Below are 18,589 nucleotides of genomic sequence, written 5' to 3'. Positions count from 1 at the left end.
TAGAAATGACAGATTCAGGCCGGGTGGCTCAGCGGTTGAGAGTTTGCCTTTGGCTCAGGTCATGATCCTGGGGTCCTGGGATCGAGTCCCACATCAGGCTCCCTGCATGGAGCCTGCTTCTCCCTCCCTGTGTCTCTGCCTTTGTGTGTGTGTGTGTGTGTGTGTCTCTCATGAATAAATAAATAAAATTTTTAAAAATAAAAAAAGAAATTACAGATTCCTTAAGAATAGCCCTATCCCCAGCCATATCCCATGTAGCCACAAAGTCTTTAGCATATTGAGCATACAAATTTTTCCAATGAAGAACACTTGCTATTCAGAAAGGGAAAATCTCAGTCACTGAATGTATTTATGCTTTCCAACTTCAGCTGCTACCACTTACTAGCTAAGTCTCCTTCCCCCAAGCTCCCTAGTTATGACTAAACTCTGAGAGAGAACTGGTTTGGAGATAACCCAGAGTATACTCACCAACCCATTGAGGGTGAAATAGTCCCCATGATTTCAGGAATTATATCCTCATGTGAGGATGAATGTGTGTATTCCTCATTTCATATGAATAACATATGTGTTTGTGTGTATCCACATGTATGTGTGTAGTGACAGGTATTTGAATTTATATATATATATATACACACACACACATACACACATCGATTTGTGTATGTGTGTGTGTGTGCGTGTGGCTCCATATACCCTTTAAACAAGACCCACAATTAAAGTCTTGCTGAGGCTACAAACTGTATCACTTAATAATCTTATAGGCTTAATTTAAGCCCTCCCCATGAGGAAATCTCATTTAATGAAACTCTCATGAATTTCATGGTCTGAATCTGTTCTGTTCTTCATTGGGTTGGTCTCTTCATGGAGCCTTCTCTCGGGTCTGCCCTCCTCCTGGCATGGCTCCAGGCTTCCCCATCTGGTGAGAGCCTTAGTTTAACACAAGGAACCTTTGCCCACTCATACCTCACCTTGCATCTATCTTAGATTATTTTTGTTTACTCTTTACTATTAATTTATTGCTTAAAACTATATATTTTTATTGTATGTCCTATGTAGAAAGTTACAGGGCATGTCCTTTGAGGAGTAATATGTTTTCTGGTCATATAACCTACTGAGAATCAAGAACTCTCCTAGGCCTGTATAGGTATTAATCAGATGCTGAAAACATGGGGGAAGAGGAGGTTTGAGTCTCATAGCCATGGATGGTGACAATAAGTTGGGTTCATAGCCCATCATAGACCCATTCAGAGAAGGACCTGAACTTCTAGACTTCTAGGGTCAATGTTAGAGGACTGTGCCCAGTATGGCTGGGAATATGTACTCAACAGTATGTGCCCTTACAGATCTTCATGAATATGCACATATGTCCTTGGTTGTGTGTGTGTGTGTGTGTGTGTGTGTGTGTGTGTGTGATGGGCAACACTCATGACCTCTGAGTTTTCAAACACTCCCTGAGTCTGGACATTGGCTTTGGCCAACATGGATTAAATGTGGAGCAAATTCAGCCTAGACACATGGAGTCTAAAACATGTGTGGTAAGAGGTTCTGAAAAGCACTTTCAAAAACCCAGATCATGCCAGCTTTAATGGGGGAATCCAGCATTTATTTTCACCCATCTGCTGGGATAAGGTGAAGTACACAATAGACGAGACATTTAAAGGGAAAAATTATGGCGGAAGTGGAGGAGACAGTGACTCAGATTTGTTTGTAGCTGTAGCTCTTATGTCTATTTTGCAAGGTCTTCCTAGGCAACATTAATTCTGGCTGAACAAACTTATAACAATATTGAAAGTTTACCAAATGGTTCATGGGTAGAGTTACATTTAGTCTTCACACTAACCTCATGTGCCAGCTGTTAATATGAATCCATCTGCAGAAAAAGAATGTGAAATATTGTCCTAATTGAGGCAGCACCAAGGAAGGCTTGAGCTACAGTTGCATGGACCAGGGAAAAGAATGGAGCTCCCTTAAGGGTGGGGAACTGCCCCCAGCTGGGTCCTGACCCAAGATGGACAGCATGTAGGTGATATCTGGTGTCCAATTGGGGACTGGGGCACTTAGGATGGATTCCCCACTAGCATGTATGCCCAGGAGCTCTACTCTAGGAGGGCAGGAATTGGGGAAAGTACTATCCCAGGCCACATAGAGGGCAGCTCAGAGTTCCAGAGGCCAAGATCTATCAGAGTTACCCCAGCCAGAGGCACAGTGTCCCCCCCGTCCCCACAAGGTGAGAGGGCTAGTATTAAGGGCCAAGGCGGAGAGGCTGGGGTTTGGGAGGAAATGAGATTCAAGAGAAAATCAGATTGCTAAGAGGAAAGCCAAGTGTCCTCAGTATCAGTGCTGTGTAGCAATCACTCCAAAACTCAGTGGCTTAAACAACAGCAATCATTTATTTTACTCAAGAATCTGCAACAGGGACAGGGCTGGGCAGGGACGGCTCATCTCTGCTCTTTGTGTATCAGCTGGGGCAATTTGACTAGAGCTGGAAGGTCCGCTTTCAAGATGGTGCACTGACATGCTGGCAAAGGAGCGCCGGTTGCTGCTTGGAGCTTAGCCAGATCTGGGGCAGGGCAGGGGTGGGGAGAGCTCAGTTCTTTTCCACAAGGGCCTTTCAACAGTGCTTCCTTACAGCTTGGTGACTGGTTCCAAGAGCTAGTGTCCCAAGAGAACTAGGCGAAAGCTGTATTGCCTTTCCCGACCTGCCTCAGAAGTCATACTGTGTCACCTCTGCCAGTATAACAGGCCTGCCCAGATTTAAGGGGAAGAAACATCGACTACCATCTCCTTCACACACACACACACACACACACACACACACACCTCTACAAGGAGAATATCGAAGACATATTAAAAGAAGAGTATATGGGATGGATCTTCAGAAAATCAAAACTGCCACACACCAAGGGAGACTACTAACTTCATCCCTTGTCAACAAATCCTTTTTAAGAACTTACCATGTGTTAGCTGAACCAGAGGATCCAGTCCCTGCCTTCCAGAAGCTCATAGACTGATGGTGAAGCCGGGTACAAAAATCAAGAGGTTATCGTAACCATAAAACGGTGTAATAGGGGAGATGAGAATAGGAAGGTGACATGGGGACTGGCACAGGGCCACAGACCCAACCTGGGGGAGGAAGAGCGTCAGGACAGTTTTCCAAAGAAAGTAACATCTCATCTGAGTCCTGAAAAAGAAGGGGTTTGGGAATAAGGGAGAGGTTTCCAGGGAGAGGGAATAGCACATCCAGAGATTTGAGGGAGGGAAACATATCCCTTAACTCTGCTGCGGTGACAAACAACCCCCAAACCTCAGCGGTTCACAACCATGCACATTATTTCTCACTCATATTGAATGTAGGCTGCAGGCCACCTGTGACTCTGCCTGAAGTTGGGGCTCCACTCCATCTTCTTTTTCATCCTGTAACACAAGCTGGAGCAGCACCTGTCTGGGAGATGAGGGCAAAAGAAGAAAGAGTCCCGGTGGCAATTTGCAGTGTCTCTAAAAGCTTCTGTTCATCCACTCACATTTCATTAGTCAAGCTTGTCATGTGGCCAAGCCCAGGGTCAATGAGGCAGTGACTTAGGCTTCTCCCATAAAGGAATAAGTGGGTGGTGATGGATATGCACCACAGGAGTGGAAGAGTCCATGGAAACCACTCGGGATGGCTGAAGCCTTGAGTAAGAAGTGGGCAGTGTGGCGAGGTGAGCTGAATACACACACAAAGTCTGATGACAAAGGGCCTCAGAAACCATGCTAAGGAGTCGAAATTTCATCCTGAGGTTAATAGGTGCCATTAGAGGAATTTAAACGGAGTGGCACAATCATATCTGTGCTCTAAATCAGTGGCTCTGGATGATTCTTGATAGAAGGACTGGAAAAAGCAGCACACTGGGGAGTCGAGAAAAAAGGGAAGCAAAGGAACAAATATTTTTTTAACACTTCTTATGTACTGGGCACTAGAATTCTATACTCCATAGCAGTCTAGAACAGCAGCCCACCCTTCACCTCATGTCTGCGAGTCTGGGCTCACGGTCCCTGCAGATTGGGCAGCGGGCCATAGAGTCCTTCCCACCCACCCACCATCACGGATTGCACTCTAAGATTCCCACTCTCTCCCCACTTTTTCCCTCTCTCCCGCCCATCTCTCTCTCCCTCTCCACCACTTCCCTCTCTCCCTCCCCCCTCTCCCTCTTCCTCTCCCTCTCCCTCTTTTCCTTCCCCTCCTTCCCTCCATCTCTCTTTCTCCCTCTTCCTCTCTCTCCCCTCCTCCTCCTTCTCTCTCTCCCCTGAATTCCAAACAGGAGCAGATGTATTATAGAGTGCCTCCGGAGTGGCTGAAGCAGGGGCTCCATGGAAAACTAGAGAAGTATTAAAGAAGCAGCACCAGGGAAGACTGCTCCTGAGAGAGAAAACAAGGATGCTCAGAGAGGAGCAGAGGAGAGACCGCTCTGCCACCAGGAGGGAGGAAAAGCCTTGATTTCTAACTATTGCCCAGTTTCTGGTTCCACCCCTTGTTAAGGACAATGGTATTCCCTGCCCTTGAATCCGTGTGCTACCCCAAATCCTTATAATAAACTTGTTCTTTGGCTTCTCCTGTGAGTCTGAGTGGATTTCTGTGGTTTGTACCTCAAAATACCTTGATTAAGATACTTTATTCTCTGAGTCCCACAAGATCACCCCAGGTATAATGGGACCATGAGTACGTCCAGACTTCACCGGCTTGGGACTGAGGCTGCTGTTGTACAGCTTGCCCTGGTCACAGTGGGCTTCCGCCCAGCAGAAGCTAACAAAGACCAAAGGCCACAGACCCCAGAGCCTGGATTTCAGCCCCCAGGTGAAATTGTGGTGAAAGGCTGCCCCAGTGAAGTGGATCACAGCCAAATGACCCGGATGAAAGAACTCAGGTTTTCCATAGCTGCTGGACTTGTACTTAATTTCTCTGAGCCTCAGTGTGACCACCTGTAAAATGGAGCTATAGAGTTATACCCACTCATGGGCATGCTTTGAGATTATGTGAAATACCACAGTGCCTGGCACATAATATGCATTCAGCAAATGCTTCCTATTATTATTACCCTATTATTTTGCTATCATAGAGGAACTAAGGGCAGTAAGCCCCATGTCTTATAGTATGGGTTTTGGCATCAAGGCCTGCAACTTCATAGGCTCTTTACCAGCTGTATGGCCTTGGTCAAGTTGCTTGGCCTCTGAGCCTGTCTCCTCCTCTGTAAATGCTGATAATCCCCATTTTATAGGATTACGGTACCCACCATAAATTTCTGGTACTGCTTTGTGCATAGAAGATCCTCTATTAGTGGAAGCTATTTTTAATTTTAACCCATAACAGACTCTATCTCAGGGTACAGGGGACTAATGAGGAAGGAGTTGGGGGTGGGGGCTTACTCCAGGTCACAACACACAATCCACACATGCCCATGGAGCTTTCAGCATGAGTTCTGCTTTGTGAGAGCAAACACAACAGAAGAAGCAGCCTTGGTCTCAACCCCCTAGGAACATGCTATGTCACACTTGTATGCAGCTGTCTTTTGATTTCTGAGAATTGTCTTAATGAGACCAAAATCCTGGAAACACCATAAGCTAATGCAAAACATTATGGCAGCTGAAGCTCTCCTATTCATCTCCAAACGGGGACCCAGGCTTTTCACACACATTAGTTCATTTCCTTTTCCCCAAAGCCTGGGAGCAAGGTGTTTGTTACGCCAACTTTTTATTCTCCCTAGACTGGCAAACTGACTCCATAAGATTAAGTGATTTACCGTTGGTCACACTGTCACTAAGCAGCAGAGGCAGGGTTTAGTCAGATAGCCTGACTCCAAACCCCACACTCATCCAAGGCTGCTGTGGACAGTGAGCTAGAGAGACCAAGGTAGTCTCTTGTGTGCAAGTTCGGGCATTACCAACAGCTCCAGAACCTCTAGCCACATATCTGAGCATTTCCCAGAGTGCCTAGCCCAGGTCTGGCCATAAGATAAAGGCCTGATACTATCTGTCACGGAAATTAAATCTGCCTTTTGACACTTAAGTCCGGTGCTTTCTGAAATAACATTAACTGTATGCAATTATGCAAATACACTACCCCGTCACATCCCGATAACAATAGCCTTAATTATTGAGCACCTATTGTGAACCAGATGTTGCATACACTTCATCCCTAGTCCCAAATGCAACTGTAGTCAATTCAACAAGAAATTGTTGAATGCTTATGGTGCACCAAGCACTGGGTCATTATTATCATTTTCCAAATGAGCAAAATAGGCTCCAAGACTGAGTCAGTTACTGAAGTGGTTGGTCTGAACCAAGGACCCAGGCCTGCCTGATGACAAAGTCCATACCCTCTGCTCAACCCACACTCGGGTCTCCAAATTGAGCATTTACTAACAGCGCAACTCTACCAGAACGAAGATGGTAACTGCCAGAGAGCCAACCACACCTGTCATCACAAACCCCATGCCACAGTGCTACCAGAGGACATCTATTTGAGGTTGACATTGACCTGGTACCTCGGCAGCAGCCTCCTGCACAGGTTTTCCTAAGGTATGTGCCCTCCCCAGCAGGGCTGTATCTTGTTTCTACCTGCTTTGTTATAGAGCGTTTTCACAGCACTGTGCATAAATTAATTAGCAGACATTCTTCTATAAGAAACAGCCCCTGGATCTTAGCCTTAATTCACAGAGACAACAAAATAAAGTATTGGATTTCCAAGTTAAGAACAATCTGGCTTTTTCCAGCTTCCCTTGAAAAAATGCAAAATTTGGTGGAAACCCCTTGCATGGCTGCTTTCAAAGGCTGGGTGAGAATGCCCTCTTGCCCAGCTGCTACCCAAATCGGGAGAGCCAAGAACAGTCACCAGCCAGGAGGAGGGGGTATCACTGATGAGTGGGACTGATGCATTGTAATTAATGCTAATAAAAATAGATACTGCAGGAGAGAGAAGTGCCAAGCTAGGAATCCCTACTCCCGGATAGAATTTCTCACAGGTAATGGAAAGAAGAAGAAGAAGAAGAAAAAAAAAAAAAAAGTCACTTCTTATAGGAAACCTGATCTACACGTTGCCTACAGAGGATTTTTTGTAAAGTAACTAAGGAAATGCAACTAAAGACAGCAGCCCCAGAAAAATTAGAGTAGCTCTACTTAGAAAACTTTCCTTCCTGCAACCCATGGGAACCCGGGAACGCTACAGGCAGTTAGAAAGAATTTCTAAGCGCAGCGCGTTCAGTCTGCAGTTTCTACAGGGCCCCTCGGAGACTCCAGCGCCCGGTGCTTCTGGTCGGAGGAAGCCGCCCCAACTCTCCGAGACTTCCCCCTGCAAAGAAGAGGAGGGCTGGGAGGGAAGAACGGGAGAAGAGGAGAGGAAGCTTCCTTTGCAGTTGCTCCTGCCAGTCAAATCCCGCTGGCCACTCTGGCATCCCCTCAAACATTTCCTGGGCACCCACTGTGTGCAAGGCAGATCCAGATCCTCGGGGAGGGGGGAGGCGGTGGTGGAGATGCGAGGGTGAAAAGCCGGTGTCTGTTCCCCAAGGATCCTGCGATCCGACCCGGGCCACCCAGCGCGCCTCGGAGGGAAGGCGCCTCGGACGCGCCCCGCTCGAGCGGCCTCTCCGCCAGCCGGGCTGGTGCCGGGGCCGGGGGGTCCCGCGGAACCACCGGGGCCTCGCGGCGCCCTCTCCCCCTCCGCTGGAGGCCTGGGGGCACCGCGCGCCCACCCAACCACCGCCGCTTGGGGGCTCCCGCGGGCACACCCGGCCGCAGGCGGGCTTAGTTAGGGACGCAAAGGCCCTCTGCGGCCCACGCGGAAGGAAAAAAAGCAAAACGAAAAACAAAAACAAGAGCCTGGCGGCGGACCTGGGCGGCCTCCCGGGCGCAGAGCCGAGAGCCAGGCCGCCTGGCCGCGATGCCCCGCCGGCCGCGTCCGAGCCCCAACGCCTCCCCGCGACGGCGCCTGGAGCCCCCTGCGGCTCCGGGGGGGCTGCAGCCCCGCGCCCCGAGCCCCGATCGTGACCGCGGGCGGGGACACACGGCCGGAGCCAGGCCGAGCGTCGTCGGAGGGCGGGCGGCGCCCGGGCCCCGGGTCCCCGCGCCCCCTCGGGCCGCTCGCCGGTTTGCCGGCCTCCAAACGGGCCCGGAGCTCTAGTTCTAGATCTTTTCGTTGGAACGAGAACCCCTGTGAGCCCGCGGCCCCCAAACCGTTGTCTCCGGAGGGCCTTCTAGGCCGCCCCGTGGGTCGGGAGCTAAAGGCCCCGAGAGGGGGGCCCTGCTACCTGCTACTCCCGGCCTTGGGGGCGCGCGACAGGGCCAGGCACGTGCGACCCCGGCGCAGCCCCCCCCCCCGGGGCCGCCCCACCCCACCCCCCGCGCCCCGCCTCGGAGGCCGCCGCCCGAGCCCAGGGCCCGCAGCTTGCCCGCGCTTGGGGTGCGGCGGGGACCCTTCGAGAAGCGGAGCTCCAGGCGAGCGGAATGCCTGCGCCTCGACAGCGCCCAAACGCTGGGCAACACAGAAAACTGTGGGGTGCAGGGATCTGCAGAGAGCCCCCTGGTCCGCGGGGCCGGGCGGCAGGAAGCCCTCGAGCCTCGGCGCACGCCCGCCCCGCGCCGCTGGCCCGCTTGCATCGAAACGCGCCGGCCAGGCGGGAGCGGGAGCGGGAGCGGGAGCGGGAGGCCGGGGGCAGCGAGGGGCCTGCGGGAAACACCGCTCGGAGACGGCCGCGCCCGCTGCCCCCACCGCCCGCGCCCCCGACGGCGGCGCCCCAGAACCCAGCCCGCTACGAGCTGCGAGCTGCGCCGAGGCCCTAGGGGGTCCGCACCGGGGGGACCGCACCAGGGTCCTGGGCGGCCCAGGGCATTTCTGCAGCCTTCAAAGCCTGGAAAAAATAAAGGTTTTGTTGTTGTTGTTGTTGTTGTTGTTGTTGTATTTAAGTTTCTGGTCTTCTGTTTTGGCCCACCGAATCCCCCACCTCCTGCCCCCTCCTCTGCTGAGGGCCTTGGAAACAGCCTGCAAGCAGCCCCTCCTTAGATCACCCCCTTCTTTCTGAAATGTTCTCAACCCAAGGGCAGGGAAGCACTTGAGGGGCTGCGGGGCTGCTTTCTCCCTTCCCCAAAGGTTCTGCTAGTGGGCAATGTGCTCGCCCTAGGGTGGGCAACGAGGGGGCCATCTGTGGAGGCCTTTCTCTGGGGTGCTTCCTGCCCAGCAGCCCCAGACTGTCCCTGACCAAGAGTCTGGGGCAAAAATACTCTGTCAATGTGAGCTCCCTGGAGCACGCTCATCCACCTGTGCTGCTGCCTTCCAGAAAGTCTGATCCCAGAGGACTTCCAGCACACCTTGGAGGTGAGAGGAGACAGTTCAGTGAGTCCCAAATTTCCACCTATCTGCAAAAGTTTTCTCCTTCCCAGTCATGGAGCTTCTCCTATTTGTGCTTGATGAAATGGCAAGCGCAGGCCTCCCCAGCATGTCTTAGGGAAAGAAGGGATATGGGATTGGGTAGATAAGGGTGGGTTAGAACCGTGGCTTCTCCTGCAGCTGCTCTGAGCACTGGAACCTGGGCAGGCACTCAGCTGTCCCTGCTGGCAAGAGGGTCTAGCCCAGACCTGCTAGAGCCAGTTTCCTACAAATATGGGAGGGAGGAGAGAGTTGGTGGCATATGCACACACACCCATACATTGGGTAATGGCATTCCAGGTTTTCTGGGCTTGCTCTGTGATGATTTTTCACATGGCACACACGATATTATCCAGGTCCACGGCTGTTCTCTTGGCAGGGGTGACTCTCGGGCTTGGCAGCCAGGGCCCCAAAAAGGGCAAAGCTGGAAAGAACAGCGAGTCTGAAGTTCCAGAAAATGTGCCTTAGCTGAGCAGGATAAGGCACAATTCTGGGGGAAGTTCAATCTTGAAGCTCCAAGAACACAGGGAGGGGTATATTCATGGTGGGAGCTGTGGCTGAGGTTGCAAAAGTTACATGCTTTTTCAAGGTTGGGATTCTCAGACCCACCCCAGCCCAGAATCAACAGGGACACAAAAGATCACATAAGCATCATCTAATAGTGGGAGAAAGTGAGGTGGAGCAGATCATAAACTGGCCCAGTCTTATACCAGGAAGCTACTGCCCAGTCCCACTCACTGACACCAGATCATGGTGCTCCCCCAGAGCCCAGCCTGACCTTGTCAAGATGTAAGATGGCCATGGTGAGAACTGGGACCTGCCTGCGGTCATTAACCATGTGGCTGAAGATGACATCTTGGAAAGAGTAGGTTGCCCATTTTTTTGGGGGGGGGGGGGGGAGTCAGCAAGGTGGACTCTACACATTAGTGCAGCCAGAGATAAACATTTCCCATATGTCTCCCAGAGTCCTGTAAGACTATGGTGTGAACCCTGGGCAGCAGCACACAGGACTTTGGATAGAGTGGCCAGGATGCCACAGGGCTCCTCCCAGCCAACAGACACAGACTCTGCAGATGCCACCTGGATTTCTACAGGGAGCTGTCCCTGGCACTGGCATGGAACCTATTTGACAGCCCTGGTCTCAATGCACATGGAGGAGGCCTCCAAAAGCAAGTTTTAGAGTGAGTCCCAGGGTTCCACTCTTTCATGCCTGCAACTCCCCCAGAGGACTTCTAGAATGCTAGAGCCAGGGGAGACTTTTGGAAACCTTGCTAGGGAAATAAACACTTAGAGAAATAAACACAAGCTTTTCTCATAGACATCAAGCAAAGCAAAAACTTGAACCCAAGGTTCTGGATGCCCATCCAGTGCTCCTAGCACAACCTCCAGAGAACATTTAAAAGAGTGGGGGAGAAAAATAAATGCGGCCTAGACACAGGTTCCACACTTCTAAGCTGAGGGCAGAGCCCAGGCTCTGTTGCTGGCTTGGGTCCTGGAGCAGGGAGCAGGGTTGACTCCAGCCTCCAACAGCTCAGAGCAAAGAAGGGAAACGGAAGTGGAAAGGACCAGTCCGAGAAGAAGCAAAGCCCCGGGCTTTTCAAAACCTTACAAACAGCAGCAACACGCCCCCTCCGCCCCTGATTCTACCCCCAGATCTTCCACCGACTCCCCATGCCCTCCTCCCAGAGAACCAGCACCACGTGTTTCCACGTTTCCTTCCCTTAGAAGGACACAAAAAAAAAAAACCGAGGATCCCCTTATTCCAGAGTTCAGTGAGCTGGTTCCCAGGCTGGAGGTGCCCGGAGCCCGGTCCGGGCTCAGGGGCCAAAGGGCGGGATGCGTCCTGCTCCCACTCTGTCCTCCAGGACCACCCACGGGGGAAGCACCACGAGCTTCCTAGACTCCGCTCTCGCCTCCCGGTGGGACACAGGAGTCGAGTTCCGCAGAGGCCCCACGGGAGCGCCTGGTGCTTCCCGGGCCGCGGGACCCGTGGGGTTAAGTGTGAGTCCCCGCCCGGCGAAGAGCGCCCGGCGCGGAGCTGGGGCGGTACCGACCTCGGGGCAGCCGGCCGGGTTAGGAGAGAGGAAAGGCGGGATCCTCCAAGAAGCCGATTCTCAGGCGTCCGCCTGCGGCCACTGCCAAATCTTCTCCACTTCTTTCTCCTACTCCCTCCCCCTTTCCCTCGAAGACCGCCCAGGTCCGGAGTTCCTGGGGTGGGGGCGGGGCACTGCCAGCAGGAAAAGCCAAATCTTTGAGAGGCGCCCAAGCACGTCCAAACTCTCCCATCCTGCTGGCCGTCTCCTGGGCAGAATTTATCCCCAAAACTGCGCGCCCAGCGGGGCGCCGAAGAGCCGGAGTGGGGGTAGGGCACCCACGCGAAAGCTGCTCTAAGTTTCTAACCCCTCGGGGTACCCGCCACCCCTCTCCCTCCTCTTCCTCCCAGCACCCCCTTAAACAGTTCCCCGCCTTCTCCTCTCCCCTCTTCCCTCCCCACTTCGATCCTCCCCTTTTCTTCTCCGCGCGGATCCACTCCGCCCCCCCCCCGCCCCCCGCTCCGTGTCCATCCCCTCCCTTGCTCTTTGGGCGTCCGCCCCGTCAATCACCGCCGCCGCCGGCCCCTGCCCGGTCCTCTCCGCCTCCCGGGTTCTTGGAGCGCCTCCCGCTCCCATCTCGGGCCGCCCTCCGCTGTGCGCGGAGCCCGGCGATCTGTCAGCGGAGCCGGCCGGGGGGAGCCGCCCGACCCGCCGGGGCTCGGGTTACCAGTGACTGACAGCGTCTCCATGGCGAATAATTTGACTCCGACTATTGTCTGGCGCGGGCAGGCCCCGGGTCAGATAACCAGACCAATCAGGGCGCGGGCCGCCGCGCCTCATGCCCGCTTAGAATAATATTATTAAAAAAGCAGCGAGCGAGCTAGACGGGAGGGAGAGCGAGCGAGAAGCGGGCGAGGGAGCGGCGGGCGGGCGCGGAGCATGCGGAGCGGCGCCCCGGGCGGCCCCCGGGCTTGGACGAGGGCGCAGGCCAGGCGCGCAGGCGGCGGGGGCGCGGAGGAGCGCGGGCGGCGCGGCCGGCGCGGGCACAGGCTGCCGTGACTCGGGGCTCGCCGGGAGACCGCGCGGGGCCAGGGGGGCCGCCCCGCCCGCCCCTCGGCCCGGACGACCCGGCGGGGAGGCGCCCATGCCGGACGGCGCAGCGCGGTGAGGGCGCGCGCGGGCGGGCGGGGGCGCAGCCGGCACCATGTCCATGCTGCCCACCTTCGGCTTCACGCAGGAGCAAGTGGCGTGCGTGTGCGAGGTGCTGCAGCAGGGCGGCAACATCGAGCGGCTGGGCCGCTTCCTGTGGTCGCTGCCCGCCTGCGAGCACCTCCACAAGAATGAGAGCGTGCTCAAGGCCAAGGCGGTGGTGGCCTTCCACCGCGGCAACTTCCGCGAGCTCTACAAGATCCTGGAGAGCCACCAGTTCTCGCCGCACAACCACGCCAAGCTGCAGCAGCTGTGGCTCAAGGCGCACTACATCGAGGCGGAGAAGCTGCGCGGCCGGCCCCTGGGCGCCGTGGGCAAGTACCGCGTGCGCCGCAAGTTTCCGCTGCCGCGCTCCATCTGGGACGGCGAGGAGACCAGCTACTGCTTCAAGGAGAAGAGTCGCAGCGTGCTGCGCGAGTGGTACGCGCACAACCCCTACCCCTCCCCGCGCGAGAAGCGCGAGCTGGCCGAGGCCACGGGCCTCACCACCACGCAGGTCAGCAACTGGTTCAAGAACCGGCGGCAGCGCGACCGGGCAGCCGAGGCCAAAGAAAGGTACGAGTAAGTAAAACTGCGGCGCCAGCTCCCCTCCCCGGGGCTCCAGGGAGGGAGGGGTCGCAGGACGTGTGCACGGACCCCGGGGGAGGCCTACGCCGGGTGCCCCGGCCCTGCCCCGGCCCCCAGCTGCAGCCTCGGCTGACCCCGCCGGCCCTCAGGTCTTGTGGGAGACCAGGAGGTCAGAAATTTGTCTAAAGCGGGCAAAGCGGTCGGGGAAGTTGTCAACTAACTCCCCGGTCGCTTGGGAACAAAGTGGAGAAGCCTCGAACTTTGGGGCGAAAGCAAGACAGTGGCTGGATCCTGTGCAAAGGGGGCACAGCAGGCAGGGTGTGACAGTCTTAGGCACGACAGAGGGGTCTCCAGTCAGGACTAGCTGGGGTGCAGATTTCGGGCTGCTTGTGGGAATTCACGGGCACTGCCCGGCACTTCCTGTTCGCCTTAAACAGCCCTCAGCCAAAGTGTGATTGGGGTCAGGATTGAGACTGATAGTTTCCTGGTGTGATCTGGACGTGGAGGGGCCTTGGCAAGAATCTTCCTTGTCTGGATATGGAAGTTGATAGGGAGAGTCTTATATCTTGGAGAGTCTTATATCTTGCATAGAAAGGACCAAGAGGAGCAAGGCCGAGAGGAAGTGTCAGCTGTAGGAGAGCAAAAGAGAAACACATGCCCCTTTTCCTGCCTTCTGGACCAGCAGCCCTTCCCTGGCCTGCCAGGCCCCCTCAACTCTTCTCCCCTAAGGCCCCACCGTCTTTAGGGAGTGGATCGGTAGGCCTGGGATGAGCTGAGAGCAACAGAAGGGCTGGGAGTTGCTTGTCCTCAAGGAAACCAGGACTTCCTGAACTAGCCTAACAGAACCATTAGGCCCTTGTGGCTGCCAGTCTGTGGCCCCCCTGAACCCCAAATATAAAGAGGGAAATGGGAGAAAACCCGATGGTGGGAAAGAAATCCAGCCTAAGTGTAACAGCCAAACAAGACACCTGGGGTTGGTGATATGGGGCATGTGCAGCCCAGAGTAAATGATTAGGGCGAGGGGGTGGGGTGGGATTGCTGAACAGTGGAACCAGATCTCTGGAAGAGGAAGGGGAGCTTCAGGCCGACCCTGGCCTCCCAGACAATGAGGTTGGGGTATCTGCAGTTGTAAGGTCTCAGCTGCCAGCCATGTAGGAAGTTCCCTTCCAGGAAAACAGAAAGGAAAGGTCTTGGGAAGCCAGTGAAGAAACAATCTACCCAAGGTTTCAAATCTCCAAATCTGGTTGGGGCCGACAGGCAAAGGCTGAGCAGGAGGTGGGTTCTCCCTGCTGGGGTCCCCTTCTACCCAGCCTGGCATGCATCCAGACTCCTGAAGAACTTGGTTCTCAGGCCAGGCCCCAGGTGAGGGCTGCCGAATCTCTCAGTTTCTGTATGTTGGAAAACTCTAGGCCGGGATTAGCCATCCCCTCCATTCTTCTCCCAAGGGCTGCCCTCCAAGCCCCTACAGCCTCCAGACTCCCAGCTGCGGTTTGCACCGTGCCACCACGGTAAGGGAGTGCTACCACCTTAGGGCCTTGCCCTTCGGCCCAGCAAGGAGAACCCTCCCAAGACCTGCCAGTTTGGATCTTAGCTCCAGGAACCTGAACCCCAATTAGAAGTTTTCCCTTAAGTGGAAAAAAAGCAACGAGAAGTGCAGACCTGTGAGATCCCTAACTTCACATGAGGCCGGCAGCCTAGGATCTAGGGACCCTCACTGCCCTGGCCCCACTTCTCCCGGCAACCGCAACCGTGGCTCCAGGAGCCAAGAATCTGAAAACTCAGGCATCTTCCCTTCCTCTCTGTCTCCCCCTTCCCCAACTCCACTGAGCCTCGCTCCCCAGCCGCTCTCCTCTGGGAAAGAAATGTTAGAAACTCAGCGCAGGGGGTAGTGGGGGGGCGAGCAGAACCTACTCAGAACTGGAAAGCTATTCAAGAGGTTAAGAACAAGAAACGGTACAGAGAAAAGGGCAAGAGAGAGAAATCTTGTACTGAGCGATTAAGAGAACTGGCAGAAAGAAGGAGAGCCCCAGGCCAGGCGGAGAAAATGGTAGAAACCGAAAACAGCCCCGCAAGCAGCGCTGGGCGGCTCTGGCGCCGAGGCGAGCGGCGGGGTCGGCTCCAGGGGACGCGGCGGCGCGGGGCGGCCTCGGTTTCCCCGGCTGACCCGGCCGCTCTGCTCCTGCACTTGCAGGGAGAACAGTGAAAACTCCAACTCCAACAGCCACAACCCGCTGGCTGCGTCGCTGAACGGCAGCGGCAAGTCGGTGCTAGGCAGCTCGGAGGACGAGAAGACGCCGTCGGGGACGCCGGACCACTCGTCGTCCAGCCCCGCGCTGCTGCTCAGCCCGCCGCCGCCGCCCGGGCTGCCGTCCCTGCACAGCCTGGGCCACCCTCCGGGCCCCAGCGCCGTGCCCGTGCCCGTGCCGGGCGCAGGCGGCGCGGACCCGCTGCAGCACCACCACGGCCTGCAGGACTCCATCCTCAACCCCATGTCGGCCAACCTCGTGGACCTGGGCTCCTAGAGCCCCGCGGCCTCGCGCGCTGGCCTTCGCGGCGTGGCGCTGGGGACCCGAGAGGCGGTGTCGGGAGGGCGCCCCACCAGGTACTGAGAGACCCGCGCGCTGCCCAGCAGAACCGCCGGCCCGGGCAGGGTGGACGGCGCCTTGGTCTGGTCTGTGTCCGGGATTGGCTTCCAACAAGTTGCTCCTGGGATCCCTCGGAGGCCTGGGACCGGGCCTTGAACCGGGGAAGGGAATAAATTATACACCGTTCTCACACTCTCTCTCTCCCGACCTTCTCACCCCTTCTTTCCTGTTCCTTCCCTCTCCTTGCCTCCCTTGCTCTTTTTTTCCAGTCCCTTCCCTTCCATCTCTCTTATCCTGCCTCCCTCCTTCTTGCTTTCCCCGGTTTCCCGACCCTTTGTATTTCTGGCTTGTCACCCCTCACCACTTTTCCTTTTCTCTATTTCTGTTTTTCCGTCTCTCCTCTGGCAGCCCCTTGCGCTCCTGGCCCTCGGGTCTGTACCCCCTCAGCCTTCCTCCTCCCCTCTGGACACCGATTTGCGTCCTCCTGCCTCACTTTCAGGGGTGGACGCGGCAGGGGGGAGAGCAGAGGAACCAGGCCTTCCCCAGAGGCCCTCCCCGGGGTTCAGCGGGGCTGCAGGTGTCAGCTGTGCGCCTAGCGACTTAAGCGAAAGAGAAAGGACCACGCATGGCGCACTTGCCTCTCTTTCTCTCTGTGAGGCCATGCTCTCTCCTCTTCCTCCCGGGACTGTGGCGACAGTGCTCCCGGCAGAGTGTGCCTCCCCAGCCGCGGACTTGCCGTCTCCCTGTCATGCCCTCATGTGAATGTTCTTCGGGAAATATTTCTGCTTTTATTTTATAATAAAATTAGAAATCATAAATATATATATGGATATATACTACAAGGCCCGGGATCCGGGAGTGCAGCAGTGTCTGATTTCCCTACAGGGACTCGACACCCCGGGTGGACCGTTGTGAGAGGCGACATCCCGTGAGCCCCAGAAACTGGGAGCTGCCTTCCCCCATCCGAGACTCATATCAGCCCTAAGGTGAAGGGATTGAAAACGCTGAAACCTCCTCCCCCAAAGCCTTCTGTCCCCTTTCTTGTCCGGAAAGCTCCCTGCAAAAGCAGGAAGGGGGTGGTCTGCTGTTCTTGGGGACTCTTCCTTCATCAGCCACGCAGGGCTCTCACTATCCTCTTTCTTCACTTTGGGGATGGAAGTAAGAAAAAGAGAAGCTGTGTGACAAATAATGAAGGGGACGTGCATTTGGAGATGCCAAAGCTGGGGAACAACTCCGGCCATGGAGGTTTCCTTAGTGGTGGCCACAGTCCCCAGAAACCGGTGGCCCCAAGGGCAGCCGCTGAGCCAGCTGCAATGCCCGGGTAGTGGTGGTGCGTGTGGGTGTGGAGCAAAGGTGTCCAAGCTCAGAAATCTGTCGTTTGGGGATGGTGATGAAAGGATTGGGGAACAGTGGAAGTCCAAAGAGACTGGGGAGGCCCTCGGGCATGTGTTCTAATAGGAGCAAGGGGGCACCAGGGCTTGGCTGCGCCTCGGCTCAGTGCACAGTAGGTTCCTCTGTAGCAGTACATTAACCTGCAGCGCCCTCTCCCTTCTGGGGGACCCAGTCCCACCTCTCCCCCACATTATTCGACCCGTCTAAGCCTATCCTGGCAGATCTGAAGCCTGCAGGAGGAAGTTGTGGCTATTGCATCTCAGATCACCACGGCTGTGAGTACCGAATGTGTTCCTCCAACGGGACCAGGACGCTTCGGACCAGACTTGCCATGTCAACCCTAAGGAAAGTGGGAATGAGGACAGTGAGATCCTAGAGTGCTGGGACCTCTTTGGAGACTTTCCTCTCAGATGAAATCAGCATTCGCCAAAGACCCTTTTGCGAGTACTTTCTAAGTACGGAGGATTCCTTTCCTGCCGAGATTTGATTCGAGAATCGGGCCGCCGCGGACCCGCAGAGGCAGACAGCTGGGCGGGCTCACTTGGCGCGAGGCTATGACACCGCCTTTGCTCTGTGCAGGCCTGAAGGTCCAGAGAATCAGAACCGCCAGCAGGCTGAGACTGTACATGGGCCCGAAACAGCACCCTAAGAGGAACTCCAGCCCTGAGGAGGCAGCTCCCTCCACCTCTCCTGCAGGCTCTGCTCTAGGGGACAACGCAGGTCTCCCTGGGCTCTCCCAGGCCCAGATCTACACTTATAGGGCCCCAGCTGCCTGACCTTCACTGACTAGCGGAGTGAAGAGCCAGCTATTGCCTGAGAGTCCCAAGAGGCTCTAGCGACCAGAGAAGCCACCCTGATTCAGCCGAGCTGAGCCACCAGCCCCACCCCAGGGCTTACTTCTGGGAATGGAAGAAACAGGGTAGCCCCTGTAGCCCACATCATCCCTACCTGCCTCCTATTTCCCACACTCCCACTCTCAGGGAAACAGGCTCTGCACAATCTTTCACAAGGACACCAACATACACATTCATATGCGATTCACTAGGATTGAAAGGCTCTTGTGTGCCAGGCACTGTGCATAGGCACCAAAAAAACACACTCTCACCCTCCACACAGGGAAACACTATTACACGTATCTTTGAACACACAGAGAAGCAAACCCACTGACTCTGAACCCATTCTCAGAGACACAAGCTCAAGTCTTCAGGCAAAACCTAAACACTCTCCTGCCCCAATATATATGAGATACGTCCCCAAATGAGTCTCTCCCACATATGTGAACTCACACACACAAACACAAATACACACCATGCTTCTCCCCAGTAGCGTGCAAACCCACACTCACACCAGTGCCAGTCCTGGTCTACGGATCTGCTGAGGCCGGAGCATGGCCTTGCAGCACAAGCTTGCCT

General features: G+C 55.3%; 1 protein-coding gene and 1 long non-coding RNA gene across 3 annotated transcripts; one reads left to right on the top strand and one right to left on the bottom strand.

Annotated features, from left to right (window-relative positions):
* Nucleotides 1–2,369: 2,369 nt before the first annotated feature.
* Nucleotides 2,370–11,850, bottom strand: LOC144324062 (uncharacterized). Its single transcript, XR_013389443.1, has 2 exons — nt 11,446–11,850; nt 2,370–3,885 (listed from the first exon to the last, which is right to left on the bottom strand). It is a non-coding gene; the product is annotated as an uncharacterized LOC144324062 (long non-coding RNA).
* A 717-nt stretch (nt 11,851–12,567) lies between these two features.
* SIX2 (SIX homeobox 2) lies at nt 12,568–16,607 on the top strand. 2 transcript variants are annotated; one of them, XM_077913217.1, is made up of 2 exons: nt 12,568–13,188; nt 15,392–16,607. In XM_077913217.1, the coding sequence occupies exons 1-2, from the start codon at nt 12,629–12,631 to the stop codon at nt 15,720–15,722; spliced, it is 891 nt and encodes a 296-aa protein (XP_077769343.1). In that variant the 5' UTR covers nt 12,568–12,628; the 3' UTR covers nt 15,723–16,607. The 2 variants fall into 2 exon arrangements, with proteins under 2 accessions (XP_077769343.1, XP_077769342.1); XM_077913216.1 differs by having other exon boundaries at nt 12,568–13,194.
* Nucleotides 16,608–18,589: the final 1,982 nt, after the last annotated feature.

This window comes from Canis aureus, chromosome 11, assembly GCF_053574225.1.
Source record: "Canis aureus isolate CA01 chromosome 11, VMU_Caureus_v.1.0, whole genome shotgun sequence".
NCBI lineage: Eukaryota > Metazoa > Chordata > Mammalia > Carnivora > Canidae > Canis > Canis aureus.
Note: the sequence above shows the minus strand (reverse complement) of the source record. Positions and strands in the feature narration are given on the sequence as shown.

Excerpts from the sequence above, each read along its gene's own strand:
- SIX2 (XM_077913216.1), top strand. The coding sequence starts at position 12,629 with ATGTCCATGCTGCCCACCTTCGGCTTCACGCAGGAGCAAGTGGCGTGC. Across the intron at positions 13,195-15,391 it reads GAGGCCAAAGAAAGGTACGA|GGAGAACAGTGAAAACTCCA; the intron begins GTAAGTAAAACT and ends CTGCACTTGCAG.